At 43.0% G+C, this 18,969-nt stretch overlaps 1 protein-coding gene across 7 annotated transcripts in view; it reads right to left on the bottom strand.

Annotated features, from left to right (window-relative positions):
* Nucleotides 1-2,907: 2,907 nt before the first annotated feature.
* The window catches only part of LOC137304189 (paired box protein Pax-2-like), a 181,109-nt gene continuing 165,047 nt past the window's right edge, over nucleotides 2,908-18,969 (bottom strand). For 4 of the 7 annotated variants that reach the window (XM_067972714.1, XM_067972715.1, XM_067972717.1 and 1 more), the window contains exons 9-10: nucleotides 8,988-9,074; nucleotides 2,908-6,469 (exon numbers count right to left, since the gene is read on the bottom strand). In XM_067972714.1, coding sequence (XP_067828815.1) covers nucleotides 6,348-6,469; nucleotides 8,988-9,074 — 209 coding nt within the window. In that variant the 3' untranslated portion in view covers nucleotides 2,908-6,347. Of the gene's footprint in view, nucleotides 6,489-8,987; nucleotides 9,075-18,969 lie in introns of all 7 variants that reach the window. The other 3 variants (XM_067972716.1, XM_067972718.1, XM_067972720.1) reach the window with 1 other exon arrangement.

Below are 18,969 nucleotides of genomic sequence, written 5' to 3'. Positions count from 1 at the left end.
GAAAAACACATGCATGGAAAATGAATGACACCATTTTGAAGATGTAGACAATTTGTCCTCGAAAAAATCTAACTTGATCGTCCCAGGATCCTTGGCCATGACCAGAACTGCAACAAAAAACTGTTAATGAAAGAATTCAAAGGAGCAAAACACGATTGTAAATCTGATCCTGTCATTGTGAAATATGTTTTGTTTTCTATGTTTAGTACATTAGGAAGTTTATTTTCAAGGTTAGACTTTTTTTTACCGAGAAAACAAAAATGGCAAATGAAAGGATTTAGATTTTTTTGAGTGATTTGATTGGTTGAGCTCCCATTTATTTTTTCAATTGGTTCACTTTCTCTAGTGTTCGTAATAATCACATTCTGATTCATTGCAGCCAAAAGGATTTGGAAAAAAAATTAAGTCATGCATTTTGCATAAATTGGCCTAAAGTTCACACCAGTGACCCAAGCCAAGTGTGACGGAAAATGTGAGAGGAAAGTGTATGATCACATAGAAAGGGCTTGCATTTAAAAAGAACCTTTCACAACCTCAGGATGTCCCAAAGCGCTTTACAGCCAATGAAATACCTTTGAAGTGTAGCCACTCTTGTAATGTAGGAAACACGGCAGCCAATTTGTGCACAGCAAGATCCCACAAATAGCAATGGGATAATGACCAGATCAGCTGTTTTAGTGATGTTGATCGAGGGATAAATACTGGCCAGGATGCCAGGGAGAACTCTCCTGCTTTTCTTTGAATAGTGCCATGGGGTCTTTTACATTCACCTGAGAGGGCTGACGGGGCCTCGGTTTAAAATCTCATCGAAAAACAGCAACTCTGACAGTGCAGGACACCCTCAGTACTGGAATGGATTGTCAGCCTGGATTATGTGCTCAAGTCCCTGGAGTGGGACTTGAACCCACAACCTGCTGACTCAGAGGTGAAAGTGCTACCCATTGAGTCAAGACTGACACTTAAACATGACATGACATGACAGGAAAAACATGCAGGTGCACTATTTTTATAATGGGGAAATGTCATTGTGAATACACTTTTTTACCTTTGCAGCTGAGGACAGGCTATTTGTTGTAAGATATCAAATATCAGTATTGTGATCCAGTACCTCATTGTACTTCAGTTTTGTGATCTAGAACTTCAAACAATATCTGTTTCATGTTTTAAATAGACGTTAGCTCTTAAGTCTTAGGACCTCAAGGCGTATTGATTTGTGAAGTTGAACCTCAGTGTTTGTAACAGTCCGATAATGTGGCTGCTTCCTATCTTCCTAATTGTATCGGTACAGCCAGTGTTGAAGATACAACCAACTGTATAACCTTGGGCTAACCTTTTCCTGTTTTGGGTAAGAACACTATGGGGTAAATTTTGGTCTTCATCACATGCGTGGTAATCGGGCAGAATGCACCCCCTCTTATAACACCACCCCATTTTCATTCTATTGATTCAGGCAGGTTCTATAACAGATGGGCAATCCAGTCCGCCAGGTTACCGCCCAGCTGGTGAGAAAAGACTCCCATTTATATAGAGCCTTTCATGACCTCAGGACATCCCAAAGCGCTTTACAGCCAATGAAGTACTTTTGAAGTGTAATCATTGTTGTAATGCAGAAAACGCAGCAGCCAATTTGCGCACAGCAAGCTCCCACAAACAGCAATGACCAGATAATTTATTTTTAGTGACGTTGGTCGAGGGATAAATGTTGGCCAGGACATACGGCATCAAATGATAACCTGCAGAAGCAGCTGGTTGTCCGATTCAAATGCATGACACATGAGACCAGCTGAAGGTGAAGGAGTCACATATTGACCTTGGGAGTAATCAACAGCAGTTTTCCGAGTATCATTCAGTATGTATGAAAACCCTTGTGGTTTGTGCATTGACCAACAGCACCTTTATTTTTATTTGGGAACAGTCCAACACACCAAGCACTCTGCGAAAGCTTACAATGGCAGAAGTTTTTGTGTTGTTGCCAACTATTTCTCCACAGTTTGAGAAGATTGAATGGGCCTGCCAGGTTGCCAAAGCAATGCATCTGTTATATCCTACATGCAGATGGACATGGCACCTTGACCGGTACTGCTGTGATCTCCTCCAACTGTCTAGAAAAACCCTGCAGGAGAAACATTATTGGATCCTAAGACGTACAGCTACAGGGTGGAGACAGCCTCCAAATCTGGATCTAGTATTAGCATGCCTCTCTAATTACCTCCCTGTTCAGCTTATACTTCTTTACATTGCTCCTTAGATAAGATCACTCATCCTTGGCTTTTACCCGGATAATGAGCTTCTACTGAATATCTTCCTCTATTGCCCCTGCATCCCCCGTGCACCCTGCTCTTGGAGTAGTGCTCGAGATGCTACAACTGGCCTCAGAAACTCTGCATTAGGGAGTGGGGGAAACATTCCCCAGGGTTCCTGCGCCTTATCACTGTCCACGTCCTGATGCTGGAAAGTGTGTAAGTGGGGAAGCTGGGTGAGACTCAGCTATGAAGCCTTTTGTGAACAAGTTGCCTGGCGCACTCACTATCTAGGATAGACATGAAAGACAGGCACGTGGGGAGGATATTGAAGGGCTGTTGTTGCCCCTGGATTTGTAGCATTCACAAGGTGGGGGGGGGGGGGCGGGAAGAAAACTGAGTGCAAAAACAGTAAATATTTTGTATCCCATGCGATTAATGACATGGTGGTGTTGAAGCACTGAGTCATTGGACCTTGTGTCTTTCTAAACGTGGTGTAAGTATCAAGACATGCGATCCTTGATATATCTCTCTCGTTAAGCAGAAATGGCTCTCTTACATTAATGGGCAGGAAATAATCCCCACAACCATTTCTTAACCAAATATTTGTCACCAGTAGCATCCGATAGAAAGGAACCCAATTAATAATAGAGGCGAAACTCGGAGGAGACATACAAAAAAATTTATTTCTCATGTGCACAAAAAAATCTGAACAGAATAGAACCATTAATGAGAGCCACATGGGTCAGTTTGTAGACCATCCAAATTGTCTCCAAGAGCAGTGACATCACCGTGCCCCTGCTGTCAGCTTTGTGATGGGAGAGCCAATCAATAGGTACTGAAGGCAGCCGCCTTGTCAGCTTACTGACCTGACTGCAGGGCTGCCCACCCGCTCCACTCACTTCTCGCTGGGCTGCGTTGGCATCTACCAGCCCCCCATGGGAAGTCCAGCAGTTTACAGTTTAGTCTCAAGTAAAAATTGAGTTTCCTTTGAATGTATTTTTTAAATTCTCCCAAGAAGTACAATTTTGTTTTAAATTTAAAAAACACATCTTTCTCAGCCCATCTGATTAAAGCTTTAAATCACATGATCTGCATTTTGTTCTCGGTGAGACAAGTGAGTTTTTTTTTCTTCAGAACTTTGTCCCAGCTTCTCCCCTTCCCTCCCCCCAGGCTTTCCCACCCCTCCCCCTGACCCCATTGGGTAAGCAAGTGTGATAACAGCATGCAAGAGTCGATCACAATGATCTCTGCTGGGTTTTTTTTTTGTCACTAAACATCTAATGGTCACGGGTTTAAAAAAAAAGCGTCTCCGACCGAGGCGCGAGCGGGCACCGGTAGGCCCCGGTCAGAACGCAGTTCCACATCACGACGAACGTGGGAATGGCGAATCACGATGAAACGATCTCTGTGATAAAACAGTCTCCAGAATAATGTCACAACACCCTGTTCATTCTACCAAGCACATCTGACACTGTGTGTGTTTCACAAGAAAGGAAGGCGAGATTGGATATCAGTGTAGCACAACAACAGAGAAAAAAAAGCACAGCATTTCTTTAAATTTGCATAGTGATGAATCTCTTTCGTTTTTTTTAAAAAAACCTTTTTTTTTCTCATTTCGTAAAACAAAACAAAAACAAAAAATAAAAAGTCCAGTGTGAAAGACACTGTGTGCCCACCAGGATCGAGGGCCATGCTGTGCTTTATTTGAACATTGTAGGAAGCACAAAGACACTTTAACAGAACAGGTGCTGAGTCATTTTTTTTTGTCTATTTTTTTTCGTTTTGTCAGTAAATCTACAAGACATTGTTGTGTCAGTGTATTTTCTAATGGATGCAACTGTGATGTATATATACAAGAGGAATTCCTTCACATTTTAAGCAATATCATCCTACAAAGCAGCAATCTTTTTTTTGCAAATTAACAATACAATAAGTAATTGCTGGGATTATTATTGTCCACAGTTCATTCTACCCAGTTCTATTGTCATATAATATGCATATTGAAGATTCAGCTGCATATTATCATATAAATTCCAAATCTGTTAAGTAGTAGGTACCTATAATACTGATTTACAATCAATGCATACACGTCCTGTAAATAAAAACCTAACAATAACCGAGTCTTTGGCAAATGTTGCAATAAAAATTACATTCACTTTTTAATCAGTTGTTTCAGAGAGCAGTACCAAATAGGTTGTTCCTTATCAAACAACGTTTGTTTGTCTCTTTCTTGACTACTCCCTCCCTGCCTCCGTCTCTGCCCCTCCCTTCCCTCCCAACCGCCTTTTTGAAGTCGCGCCCAAGTGTGAGTTGGCTCCCGGTTTGAACGAGCCTTCGTAAATGGGTCAGGAAAGAGACATACAAAAATGCTGGGGAGCTGTGGCAGTGACTATTGTGCTTTGTCTGAAATATTTATTTTATCGGTTTTGAGGTCCTGTCGGAGAGCGGGGGGTGGGGAGAGAAATCTTCCAGTATTGTCGAGCAACCGACCTAGACAGGTACCGGCCTGTGCGTGTTGTGTGTACGTGTGACGCCAGTTTTTTGCACTCGCATGCAGGTAAGAGGTGGTGAGGACACAGAGCAAAGCAAGCTCCAGAACACAGGCTTCTTATGTCAATCTACAGAGTAACAGTCTGGAGTGGAGAATACACTGCTACTCTGTACTATCACAGTAAGTGCAAGTAATAATCTGGACAGCTCAGTGAATATTTTCTCCCCCGTCAGAATCATTCTAAAATAACCTTGCATTTAATTCTGTTGTATGTGGAAGCTCTGTTTTCTGGCAGGTAGTCAGAAGGCAGGGTTTTACTGTAACCGCCAAAGCATTTAGCTATTTTGTAACTTCTATCTACAGGCTTCATTAATACCTTTCACCACTGGAGTGCAGTAACTGTAAACTCAAAATACAAGCCAATTAAGTGCCTATTTGACTCTCTCTTTTTTTCTCTCATAAAGGAAAGTGTTTTTACAATATCGTCCAATGCAGAAATCGGTGCTGCTCACCAACTCTAAGCCCATTGCAGCTGTGTAATTGGTACAATCAGATAGCTAGTGCAAAAAAAGTACAAAGAAACATCAGCTATTATGTGGCCTTCCTTTTAGCTCTTCCAAGATCGCCAGTCTGAAGGAAATAAACTGTTTTTCTGTCTTCGTCCTAAACCTTCCATCATCAACTTTCGAAGTAAAACACAACCAAATTTACTGAGAATTGTTGCACATTGTGTGTCGGAGTTTGAACGGTTAAATGTGGCCTTCGTGTCTCTCACGGGTAGCACTTACTGCTTTCGGTAGTTTCCTGAAAAGAGTGTGTGTCATAGGAACAAAAGTGTCTGGAGAATTGGACATGAGCTGAGCACTCAACGGAGCTGGGTGAGTATGGTTTGGTGCGAGGGTGGGGGAGAGATGCGAGGGAGATTGATGGAGCCAAGAAGCAACAAGGAGACGGCGAGTGTACCTTGGTGGGGGTTGTGGGGGGTGCGGGGGTGAGGGTACTCTCTCCATCTGTAGCAAGAGAAGTCAACGTTGAGCCAAAGTTTTGAGATGCGCCGTCTTGTAAACATGATGCGGCAGGGAAATAGTCCGCTTATTTAACCCGCCAGTTGTCATGTTGCCGTTGACTTTCCAGACATGGTCTTCATGTAAACAACAGATGTTCTTTCTTTGTTGTTTTCTTTTAATATATATATATATATTTGGAATCATTGAAATCACCAAGTCAACCATGGGAGTATGAGTTGGTCCAAATGCTGAGTCATTGTTTTCAAGCACTGAAGCAGTTTTTTTTAAATGTGTTTTTAAATCAATCCATTCATTAAGATATACATATATATATATATATATATATATATATATGAGATATTTTGTTTCCTTTCCTTTATTTTTTCTGTCCAGTCAATAAGGAACCAATGGGACTGAAATGGAAAATAACGCCAAAAGTCTAAATGTACCAATGGCAGCACAGTTTGAAGGATAAACACTTGCAGCCAGAGTCAGGGAGATCCAATTTGGATGTTCAATTGTCCGTTGTCCATCCTTCAATCGCACTCACAGATAACAGTTTTGTTTTTCTAAGTTTCCAGTTCTTCATCCCACTGTTGAAATTGATCAGACTGGTACAATGTGGAGCCCAAGAGCTTCATCTTGCAGTTTCATGTGGTTGCCATAATAACTAGTGGCGGTCGTAGGCAGTGGCAGCAGTGGGTGGTGCAGCACCCCTGGATGCGGCACTATAATAATAAGGGGAACCTGAAAGTTAACACAGGAGAAGATGGACCAGTTGGAAGGACATATATAGCTTATCAACAAATAGTGCACACCCGGCAGAAGATGGGTTTTATTTGGTTATTTAGTGAGGGCAGTCAGCTTTCCGCTCCCGGGTCAGCACCGACATTAGTCTCCTGGACTAGTTTCGATCACCTAAGGGTGTCGGAGAGGAAATTCCCAGATTTCTCCTCCTCCTCAAATTGGCCCGGGTTTTTATGCTGGTTTCTCGCCTCTCCCAGGAGATCACATGGTTTTCAGGGTGGGGAGTCTATACATTGTGATGCACAAGGCATGGCAGTTGAGTCGGACTGGCTGGATGGCCCAGAGGGTCTTTCCCTGCCCACCATTGTTCGCCTGTTCGGCATCTCTAAGGAACCTACTCCCAAGCTTCCACTAATCCTGCTCTGATTCCGCCCTCGGGAAGTGCGCAAAAGTCGGACGGTGACATTTCTCCCCGATTTTTCCCTCCTGGGGTAATGTGCCTGGCATCAGCTTGGCAACTGCCCAGAGTGGGGGTGAGATTGGGTAGTCATAAGTGTAAGGCAGCCAACCCGCTTGGCACTACTTTGTGCCAATGTCATGTGCCACCATTCAGATACGTTGCAACAATAGTTTCATTTCTGAGGAGATACATTTTTCTAATTGTGTAATAAATATTAACCCTGTGCAGCCCAGGAGTTCACGATGAATGCTTCATATCAACAACAACAGCTTGCATTTATATAATGACTTTAACATAGTAAAACATCCCAAAGCGCTTCACAGGAGCGATTATCAAACAAAATTTGACACCAAGCCTCATAAAGAGATATTAGGACAGGTGAGAGTCAGAGAGGTAGATTTTAAGGAGAGTCTTAAAGGCGGAGAAAGAGGTAGAGAGGCAGAGGGGTTTAGGGAGGGAATTCCAGAGCTTAGGGCCTCGGCAGCTGAAAGCACGGCTGCCAATGGTGAAAATCGGGGATGAGCACGAGGCCAGAATTGGAGGAGCGCAGAGATCTCGGAGGGTCGTAGGGCTGGAGGAGGTTACAGAGATAGGGAGGGGGTGAGGCCATGGAGGGATTTGAAAACAAGGATGAGAATTTCAAAATTTTCAGTACTTTAAATGGGAACCCTGGCTGTAATGTTGCTTAGATGACCACTCAGTGAGAAGTCCAGGGGTTTTGGGGTCAGGAGTCAGTGATACCATACACACTGCTGATATCACGGAAGCTTATTCAACCAGAGCAAGGAGGAATAAGAATCATTGTGCCTGTACTTCATGAAGATTAAAGCAGGTTTAAGCAGATTCGGTTGTGTAGTGGGTTCGGCACTATCATTTTACCTCTGGGACCTGGGTTCAAATCCCGCCCAGACTGGTAAGACAAAGGTCCCTCTGTCTGCCAGCTGTAAAGGTCCTATGTGAAATGAGTTAGAGCATTTACAGTCCAGTTTCTATTTGGTGTGGGCCGACAGCACAAAACTGATTCTAAATGTGCGATCGCACACAGACGATGGCTGAGGTGGGAAATGGTGCAGAAGCTCTTTTGAGGTTGAGGTTGGGGTAGAGTAGAGGGAACTTCACTCTGCATTTAACCGGGTTATACCTGAGCTGAAAGTGCTTGATGCTAACACTGGGGACCTGAAATGGAAAGGGTCCCATCCCCCTTACGATTCAAACAAAAAAAGTAGCTTTCAGCACAAGAATAGAGTTTCCATTCTCTGCATTTAGAAGGGTTTAAATTATAAAATTGCTCAGTAACATCATACCTATTTTTAAGACCAAGTATAAACAAAGTAATTAAAGTCCATTTCGACACCCTAGGAATGTGAGTCACTATGAAATAGATTTGTTTTAACTTTTACAGTTTTCTTCTCCTAAAGGAGCCAACACTTGTTAGATGCAGTTTTACAGGTGACAACAACTCTTTGGCACCCAGCCCACATGCAAGTGAAAATTGGCTGTCTATTCGACCATGGGGGCTGTCAGTGCTCAGCCTGATCATGTCCTCCGTTTCATGTGGGTTGTGGGGTAGTAACCAGTGCGGGAAGCCTGGCTGATTACTCCTACCGCTAGCTCAGAGGGTACTGAGGCAAATTATAAGATTCGCCCTCCCCCTACCTTCTACCCCCATTACAACAATAGCTGAAACCATCTAACTTAGCATAGAACAGGGGTTGTAGCTGTGACCTGTATGATACAGTGCTACACTCTGCAAAGCACTCACTCACTGATCCATCAAGGGAAATTCAAATGTAAATTAGTGCAGGAATTCAATGAGACCTTTAAATGGTACGATGTACTTGTGCGAGAGTGAATCTAACATCAAACTATGTAATAAAATCAAAGCTATTCCCAATGCACAAGTCCACTTTAAAAAAAATGATTTACTCACTCAGTTGTATACCGTCAAATATTTCTTAAAACTGGATCACATTTTACAGACGCCTTTGTGAAGAAAGAGACGCAAAATAGGTCGCAGTAATGACCCAGAAAACACTCACTTAGTAATCCTGGGTTGGTGAAACGCCAGGCTTCATTGTAGGTCGTGTACTGTGGATGGGAGTAAGGGTTTCCCGAAAATTCACTGCCTGCGGAAAGAAACACAGAAGGCAATGCTTAAAAAAATGCTGAAAAGAATTTGACGCCTTTTCATTTTGTTTTGGGGTGAGACACGTGTTCCTGGTTGTGCTGTTCACATTGAGCTCATAGCTTTATCCCTGAATTACCACTGGAACGCATCTTAAATCATCACAAAGAAAACGTGATGAAAATTAGCATAGTGCGTGTACACTGAAGGAAAGGCATGATGAAGATTAGCACTGTACATATACAATAACGGGATAACATGATGAAGATTAGAATTGTACATATACACTGAAGAGACAGTGTGATGAAGATTAACGTTGTACATGTACATGGAAGTGTCACGTGGTGAAGATTAGCATTGTATATGCACAGTGGAGAGTCAGCATGATTACATAGAATGTACAGCACAGAAACAGGCCATTCGGCCCAACAGGTGTTTACATAAGAACATAAGAAATAGGAGCAGGAGTAGGCCAATCGGCCCCTCGAGCCTGCTCCGCCATTCAATAAGATCATGGCTGATCTGATCCTAACCTCAAATCTAAATTCATGTCCAATTTCCTGCCCGCTCCCCGTAACCCCTAATTCCCTTTACTTCTAGGAAACTGTCTATTTCTGTTTTAAATTTATTTAATGATGTAGCTTCCACAGCTTCCTGGGGCAGCAAATTACACGGACCTACTACCCTCTGAGTGAAGAAGTTTCTCCTCATCTCAGTTTTGAAAGAGCAGCCCCTTAGTCTAAGATTATGCCCCCTAGTTCTAGTTTCACCCATCCTTGGGAACATCCTTACCGCATCCACCCGATCAAGCCCCTTCACAATCTTATATGTTTCAATAAGATCGCCTCTCATTCTTCTGAACTCCAATGAGTAGAGTCCCAATCTACTCAACCTCTCCTCATATGTCCACCCCCTCATCCCCGGGATTAACCGAGTGAACCTTCTTTGTACTGCCTCGAGAGCAAGTATGTCTTTTCCTAAGTATGGAGACCAAAACTGTATGCAGTTTATGCTCCACACGAGCTTCCTCCTTCCCCACTTCATCTAATCCTTTCAGCATATCCTTCTATTCCTCTCTCCCTCATGTGTTTATCTAGCTTCCACTTAAATGCATCTCTGCTATTCGTCTCAACTACTCCTTGTGGTAGTGAGTTCCACATTCTAATCACTCTCTGGGTAAAGAAGTTTCTCCTGAATTCCCTATTGCATTTATTAGTGATTATCTTATATTTATGGCCCCTAGTTCTGGTCTCCACCGCAAGTGGGAACACGTTCTCCATGTCTACGCTATCAAACCCTTTCATAATCTTAAAGGCCTCTATCAGGTCGCCCCTCAGTCTCCTCTTTTCTAGAGAAAAGAACCCCAGCCTGCTTAATCTTTCCTGATAGATATAACCTCTCACTTCAGGTATCATCCTAGTAAATCTTTTTTGCACCTTCTCCAGTGCCTCTATATCCTTTTTATAATATAGAGACCAGAACTGTTCACAATACTCCAAGTGTGGTCTAACCAAGGTTCTATACAAGTTTAACATAACTTCTCTGCTTTTCAATTCTATACCTTTAGAAATAAAACCCAGTGCTTTTTTATGGTCTTATTAACCCATGTTACTACTTTAGTAATTTGTGTATCTGTACCCCCAGATCCCTCTGCTCCCCATTTAGACTCTTATTAACCTGGCAGTATGTGACCTCCTTATTCTTCCTACCAAAATGTAATACCTCACACTTATCTATATTGAAATTCATTTGCCAATTACATGCCCATTCTGCAAGTTTATTAATGTCTTCCTGTATTTTGTCACAGTCTTCCTCATTATTAACTGTACCCCCCAATTTGGTGTTGTTTGCAAATTTTGAAATTGTACTTCTGATTCCCGAGTCCAAATCGTTTATGTAAATAGTGAACAACAGTGGTCCCAGCACCGATCCCTGTGGAACACCACTTCCCACCTTTTGCCAGTCTGAGTAACTACCTTTAACCCCTACTCTCTGTTTTCTGTTTCGTTGCCGGCTTGCTATCTGTTCTGATGAGGGTTAGCATTGTATATGTACAGTGAAGGGACTGCATGATGAAAATGAGCATTGTATATGCACACAGAAGGGTCACTGTGACAAACTACGGCAGGGAACAAGAAGCAAAGTACACAAATTAAATTAATGAAATATAAATTTGAAACAGGTATCAGGAAGACTTCATTACTTGAAGAGTGATAAACATTTGGAATAATCTGCCAGGCAGGGCTATAGAAATAGCAATATTGATTCAGTGATGGGAGAGTAATTGACTCTGAAACTCCATGGACGATATTCCAAGCACTTATGCTTGGAATCATGGGACGGTGCCTGCCTGTGCCCTCCAGCACTGACCCCAATGGAATATGTGGGGTCAGGGGGAAAGTACCCAATTTGCATGGGGCCAGTGGTTCCTACAGCACTGGGGCCGCATCTTATGTATCTGCTGTTTTCCGCAGGCCAGCAGATCTGATGTTACTTGGCCTTTGCTGTGCCTCTAATGGCCCCCTTTGTAAAGAGGTCGGATTTAAAACTTGACAAACAAAATCTTCAACTTTCCTTCGAGGGTCAAGGCCACAATCCTGGGCACGACCCCCGTGCCTCGGTGGGGCCCTTCGGAAGGCCAGTATGCCTCTTTTCACTTCGCATACTGCCGTCCAACCTTACAGCAGGTCCCTGTGAGGCAGAGGACATAGGAACTCCTCGCTCTCGAACTGCCCCTTCCACATTGATGGTCTTATTTAGGGCAGGCTCTTCCCTCAAAGAAGGCCACAGGAAACTTACAGCCGCTTATCCAGGTCCCAGCCTATTTTCTCGCTCTTCCGTTAAACTCCCGCTAGAGTTGCGTTGGGAGTGTACCAAAATTTTGGCTCCAAAGTACTCAAGGGAATGAGCTGCCAGGGTCTGAGTGGTCTTTTCTGATCCCTGTCTTTTTCATGTTCTACGAGGTTTAGCACCAAGGGAATTCCCTGTAGAGAAGGTTACACTGAGGAGGCAAAGTGCTTAAGATTACAACAGAATGTATGCACTGAGAAACAACGGTGAAGAATACACAATAAGTGGTGGTGAACAGTTGTTTTTCAGACTGGAGGGAAGTATACAGTGGTGTTCCCCAAGGAGTCAGCATTAGGACCACCGCTCTTTTTGATACATATTAATGACCTGGATTTGGGTATAGAGGGTATAAAGTTTGCAGATGACTTGAAATTTGGAAATGTAGTAAACAAAGTGGAGGATAGTAACAGACTTCAGGAAGACATAGACGGACTGGTGAAATGGGCAGACACATGGCAGATGAAATTTAACGCAGAGAAGTGTGAAGTGATGCATGATAGGAAGAATGGGGAGAGGCAATACAAACTAAATGGTATACTTTTAAAGGGGGTGCAGGAATAGAGGGACCTGGGGGTGCTCATACACAAATCTTTAAAGATAGCAGGACAAGTTGAGAAGGCTGTTGAAAAAGCTTATGGAATCCTAGGCTTTATTAATAGAGGCATAGAGTACAAAAGCAAGGAAGTTATGCTAAACCTTTATAAAACACTGGTTAGGCCTCAGCTGGAGTATTGTGTTTAATTCTGGGGACCACACTTTGGGAAGGATGTCAAGGTCTTCGAGAGGATGCAGAAGAGATTTACTAGAATGGTACCAGGGATGAGGGACTTCAGTTACGTGGAGAGACTGGAGAAGCTGGGGTTGTTCTCCTTAGAACAGAGAAGGATAAGAGGAGATTTGATAGAGGTGTTCAAAATCATGAACCGTTTTGACAAAGTAAATAAGGAGAAACTGTTTCCTGTGACAGAAGGATCGGTAACCAGAGGACACAGATTTAAGGTAATTGGCAAAAGAGTGAGAGGCGACATGAGGAAACATTTTTTTACACAGTGAGTTGTTATGATCTGGAATGCGCTGCCTGAAATGGCGGTGGAAGCAGATTCAATAGTAACTTTCAAAAGGGAATTGGACAAATACTTGAAGGGAAAAAATTTACAGGCCTATGGGGAAAGAGCAGGGGAGTGGGACGAATTAGATAGCTCTTTCAAAGAGCCGGCACAGGCACGATGGGCTGAATGGCCTCCTCCTGTGCTGTATCTGCTATGATACAATAATACTATGAAGTAGTCGCTGAAGTGAAAGACTGATGAAGATTAATGTTTGTACACAATGAACAGACAGATTACCATGGATGTATTCACATAAACTTCAGAAAGAGTGAAGCATAGTGAAGAGAAAGTGTGATATGAATTGACACTGTGCATTGAAGAAGTAATGATGGAGATTATTACTGTAAATAACACAATGAAGTGACAGATTGGCAAAAATAACTGTTATAGAACCCAGAAGAAGCGATAATAGTGAAGATTAGTGTTGTCTGTAAACACTAAGGAAACAGCATTGAAGAGTAACACAGTAAATATACACTAATGAGTGTGCGTGATGAAGATTAGTGTGGAATGGACATACTGAAGAGACAGAATGATGAAGATATGTGCTTAATATTTCATTACTATCTTTAATAAGCAGTTTGAAGTCTGTAAAAGTTGTGCTAAGTTGGCACTGTAGAACTCCAGGGCTTTTTAATTCTCTCGTCTTGCCCTTAATGACAGGGAGCATAGGGTGTGCTGGACCATAACAAAGGTGGCGAAATATTTTGCTTCCTTTAATGGGGTGGGAAGAGAGGAGGAGGGGGAACATGACAACAACAAACAGATTTAGAAAAGGCCGATAGAGCTCACTGGTCGCCTGAACTAATGAGAGAGTTTACACTGCAAACTTTATCACTAATCCAGCAGAACAAGGTTTCACAGCATTGCTGAATCTTACTGCCCTGAGAAATACCCTCATAAGAGCTACAAGGGCGGATAGCAAGACATTTGGAATTCACATGGTCACCTGACCATGAACTGCTATTTGCTGTTAATTTAAATTAATTGAACGTATTCCTGGTGGCCTCAGTGCCCCTGGTCTGCGGAGGAGAAAAATCAGACAGGGTCCCCACACCCGATCTCTACCTTGTGACCACCTGCTAGAAAATTCTAATAGTGTGTGGAAACTGGGTGAGGGCAAGATGGACAGCTCAACTGTGATGGTCTTCGTAGTGGAATAGCCTACGGTCATTTGGGTGAGGGTACTGGAGGGTGGCTGCACGCCGGTGGATCTGTATCCCAGCAAGAGTTAGCACATTCATGAGAGGAAAACAAATGGTTAATTAGAAAGGAAAGAAATGTTTCAGATCACCGTGAGAAGTTCGCTGTCGGGCTTGTGAATTAGTTATTAACATTTTGACTCTCAATTTTCTTTCCCTTTTCTACAGATTTGGTAAGATGCGTCAGGCACCCATTTCTCAAGTTATTTGGGCAGATTTTCCTATTCAGCGGTTGGATATAAAGCTTCACCTGGGCAGACGATGTAGGGAAACATTGAACGTGGAGCCCTTAACAAGATTTATACCATTAATTTAAATGGACGTGCTCCTTGATGCGGAGGCACTGACTCCCCCTCTGGTACCTCATCCAAGTATCTATTCTTCACGTGTCGCAAATGTCAGTGGGTTGTTCGACATTCACAGTTTCTAGTGGGGATTACAAGCCAGTGATTGGGTGTGGGGACCCTACCTGCTCCTCCACACCCCATTCTCCTCTATGCACCCCACCCAGCTGATGCTTCATTCCCAAGTGCTGAAGAAGGAAATATGTCCCATTTTCTCCCTTTCCACCCAATCCCACCGTGGGTCTCATGAACTATTTTTTATCGTGCCCCCGTATTGACAGCTCGCCGTCAGAGAGCGGTTCCTTATCCAGAATAGTTTCAGTGTTGACAACATCAGAGAAATGTTAGAATTGAAAGCTACAGTCTAAAAGAACGACTCCATTGAAATACAGCGAGTGAGGCACATTAAATATGGGACAATTTTAAACCAAAATGAGTGATTCTCACTGCAAGTAAGTGAGGCTTGATAAGTCTGGCACATAGAAGGGAGTAGCAAAGATTCCATACTCTTTAAAGACTTTCTCTAGCCAAGTAATCCAGGCTCATCAGCTTCGAGGACCTGCTGCCAATGTTTGCTTCATGTAGAGAGGTTTTAAACCTCCTAGGACCTTTATGCAGGGATTGATTGGCACACTAGTGAGAGTTCTGGGGTGGAAAGGGAGACTGTGACTCATGACCAAGACTGGGATGTGGGTGTCTCTGGCGAGGCCGGCATTTATTGCCCATCCCTAATTGCCCTTATGACAGGATATAGAATCATAGAATCATACAGCACAAAAGAATGCCATTTGGCCCATCGTGCCTGTGCCGGCTCTTTGAAAGAGCAATCCAATTAGTCCCACTCCCCATTCTTTCCCCATAGACCTGAAAATTTTTCCTTTTCAAATATTTATCCAATTCTCTTTTGAAAGTTATTATTAAATCTGCTTCCACCACCCTTTCAGGCAGTGCATTCCAGATCATAACAACGTGCTGCATTAAAAAAATGTCTCCTCATCTCCCACTGGTCCTTTTGCCAATTATCTTAAACCTGTGTCCTCTGGTCACCGACCCTCCCGCCAGTAGAAACAGTTTCCCCTTATTTACCCTATCAAAACCCTTCATGATAACACCAGTGTAGCTCGGCTTCTATGTATCAAATATCACATCTGGTATATTGGTCCGCTACAGTTTAATTAAAAAAATTGCAAAATCTTATTCCACATACAAGACTTGTACAGTGAGGCTTTTATTATAGGTTACAGGGCTGCTGTGGAGCCTCTATATTGGGAGCGCACGTTCAGAAATCCCAAGGATGTGCCCCGTGATTTTCTGGATGGAAAATCGTAGAGTGCGGCCGCAACTACGGAAAGCAGTGCCCCCGTATCGACAGCTCGCCGTCAGAGAGCGGTTCCTTATCCAGAATAGCTTCAGTGTTGACAACATCAGAGAAATGTTAGAATTGAAAGCTACAGTCTAAAAGAACAACTCCGTTGAAATACAGCGAGTGAGGCACATTAAATATGGGACAACTTTAAACCAAAATGAGTGATTCTCACTGCAAATAAGTGAGGCTTGGCACATAGAAGGGAGAAGCAAAGATTCCATACTCTTTAAAGACTTTCTCTAGCCAAGTAATCCAGGCTCATCAGCTTCTAGGACCTGCTGCCAATGTTTGCTTCACGTAGAGAGGTTTTAAACCTCCTAGGACCTTTATGCAGGGATTGATTGGCACACTAGTGAGAGTTCTGGGGTGGAAAGGGAAACTGTGACTCATGACCAAGACTGTGATTTAAATATTTACAGACCTTTCTTCTATTCTCTGACCCTGAAATGCTTCTCTTGAACCTGAACCGCAGGTTAAGTAGAGAGGAACCAGATACGCTCCACAGCACCTGCACAGCTCACAACAATGTTTATCGATGACTCGGGAAAGTGTGTGTTAGATAATGAGCTCTAGGGTGATATGTGACTGGAAGGAACTATTCTATCTCATTCTAGATAGTAATCAAACATGTTCAATTTGCTCATCAACATTGGATTTTTCCCAAGTACTTTCCTTCTGTTAATGCCAGCCAGCTCTCTGTATCTCACTGTTTCTCTTATCTCTCTCTATCTATGAGGTGCTTTCCTTACCTTAACACAAGTCAGCTCTCTATCTCTGTCTTTCTCTCTGTGAGGCACTTTCTTTTACATTTGTCAACATCCACTCCCTCTCTATCCTTTTCTCTATCTCTTTCTCTCTATCTCCATCACTCTCTCTAAGGTACTTTCTTCTCTTTTACATTAGTCAACATCTCTCTCTCTCTATCCCTTTCTCCATCTCTCTCTCCCTTTCTCTCTCCCTGTATCTCTTTCTCTCTCACTTTCTCTATCGCTCTCTCCCTTACCTTGTCTACCTCTATTTCTGGGACATGAACAAGTAGAAATAACAAATATTGTAACTTTGTTAGGCTTAAAAAAATACAAAAACGTTGTGAAATTTCAAATCAAGTAATCATAGCCTCAGAGACCGTGCAGTGGATGTGTAAACCCTCAGACACCTCACTCAGCAAGAATTAATGGGAGCCAGACCAATTATAATCCGTCAAGGTTTCTAGTAACAGAATCCCAGTTCACCTTATGCATTGGACGGTATGGACCCCGAAATATCAGGGGCTCCACCCTATTGGTGTAAGTGTGGTGGAGCAGAACCTCCACCCACCTAAGCCCAGGTGGGAGGTCCCAAATCCCAGCGATGGGGTCATTTGCAAGACCGGGGTGAGCTCCCAGCCCCTGCAAAAGGGTATTAGTGTTGCCCGCCCTTATCTGCCCTTGTAAGGCAATGCTGCCCACAGCCGCTCCACCTGAACTGCCCCAGGTCCCTCCAGGCTGAACATAGGATCCTTCTGCTCCAAAAGGAGTCATTCTGTCTCCAGGAATCAATGACCTTAGTCTAAGCAAGGTTTGGGACCTTGCTAACCTGAGGCCTAAGCTCCCTTGATTTGGGTAAGTGCCTATAGGGAGAGAACGTGCACTCCATATCAGGCAAACAGAAACTCTACCCGTGTGGATTTTTCAGTAGCTTGGTTTGGAGACTCTGAGGCACAGTGATGAGTTTCCACACGCACCAGACACCTGGGTGACCAAAAAAAGGACAGGTGGAGCCTATTCTCCCAAAGGGTAATAGAGTTGTGAATAAGTTATTGGGGAACGATGCTAGCAGTATCGGTGAACTCAAGGGATAATTCGGTATATTTCTGTAGAGGGAGAGAGACGTGGTGAGAAGGTGGGTAGATGAGGCTGATCTGTGAAAAAGAGGCAGCATTCTTGGTTTAATGGACTTTTCTTCTTTTACAAATACCCATGCACATTCTTATCTATAATCTGTATTTACTCTTATAGCTTGCAGTCCCATTATTAGCAAGATTTTCACTCACTTCTTTTAAATGAGTTGATTGTCACAGATTTAACAGCTTCTGATGAGAATCCATTGTGTATATTGACTGCTCTGTGGAGCCAAAGGTTCTCCTAATCTCTAAAGTCTTGCAGATTTAATACTTATTTCCCGTATTCCTATAACCATTGCTTAAGTTAAATAACTCGCTTACATCTATAGTATTCACATCTATCAGTGTTTTAAAGTCTTGGATTCTTTTCCAACCTTCTTTTCTCCAAAGAATACCTAGCTCATACCGAGCGCATCTTCATGATGTAAGACAGCATAGAGGGAGCTTTGTTCTACTTCGAACCTAGGTGAGGCATTTATATTTCAATTGTACTTTTATGTTGTATTTTGGAACCTGCCTTTTTGTTTTGTATTTTATCCCCTTGCCTGGTCTGATGGCAACAGTTGTGAAAGTTGGTGCTCCCAGCTCTCCGCCGAGTCGCCTTATATACAGCTGGTATAACTCTCCCCTCCAGATTCCCTCCGATGATCAGTCATCATTTTCTTGTTGTGTGTGAAGCAGCACTTTAATCTGCAAGCAACCCCACTCTATGGTGCTGAGTGTTAGAACTACAGCCCCTAACACATTTTTACTGATGTTATATTGAAGGAATGGGCTGTCTCAGTTCCCAGAGGAACATAGGAACATAGGAACAGGAGTAGGCCATTCAGCCCCTCGTGCCTGCTCCGCCATTTGATAAGATCATGGCTGATCTGTGATCTAACTCCACATACCTGCCTTTGGCCCATATCCCTTAATACCTTTGGTTGCCAAAAAGCTATCTATCTCAGATTTAAATTTAGCAATTGAGCTAGTATCAATTGCCATTTGCAGAAGAGAGTTCCAAACTTCTACCACCCTTTGTGTGCAGAAATGTTTTCTAATCTCACTCCTGAAAGGTCTGGCTCTAATTTTAGACTGTGCCCCCTATTCCTAGAATCCCCAACCAGCGGAAATAGTTTCTCTCTATCCACCCTATCTGTT

The sequence above is a fragment of the Heptranchias perlo genome, chromosome 36 (assembly GCF_035084215.1).
Source record: "Heptranchias perlo isolate sHepPer1 chromosome 36, sHepPer1.hap1, whole genome shotgun sequence".
In the NCBI taxonomy this organism is placed as follows: Eukaryota; Metazoa; Chordata; class Chondrichthyes; order Hexanchiformes; family Hexanchidae; genus Heptranchias; species Heptranchias perlo.
This window is presented reverse-complemented; position numbering and strand designations above follow the sequence as displayed.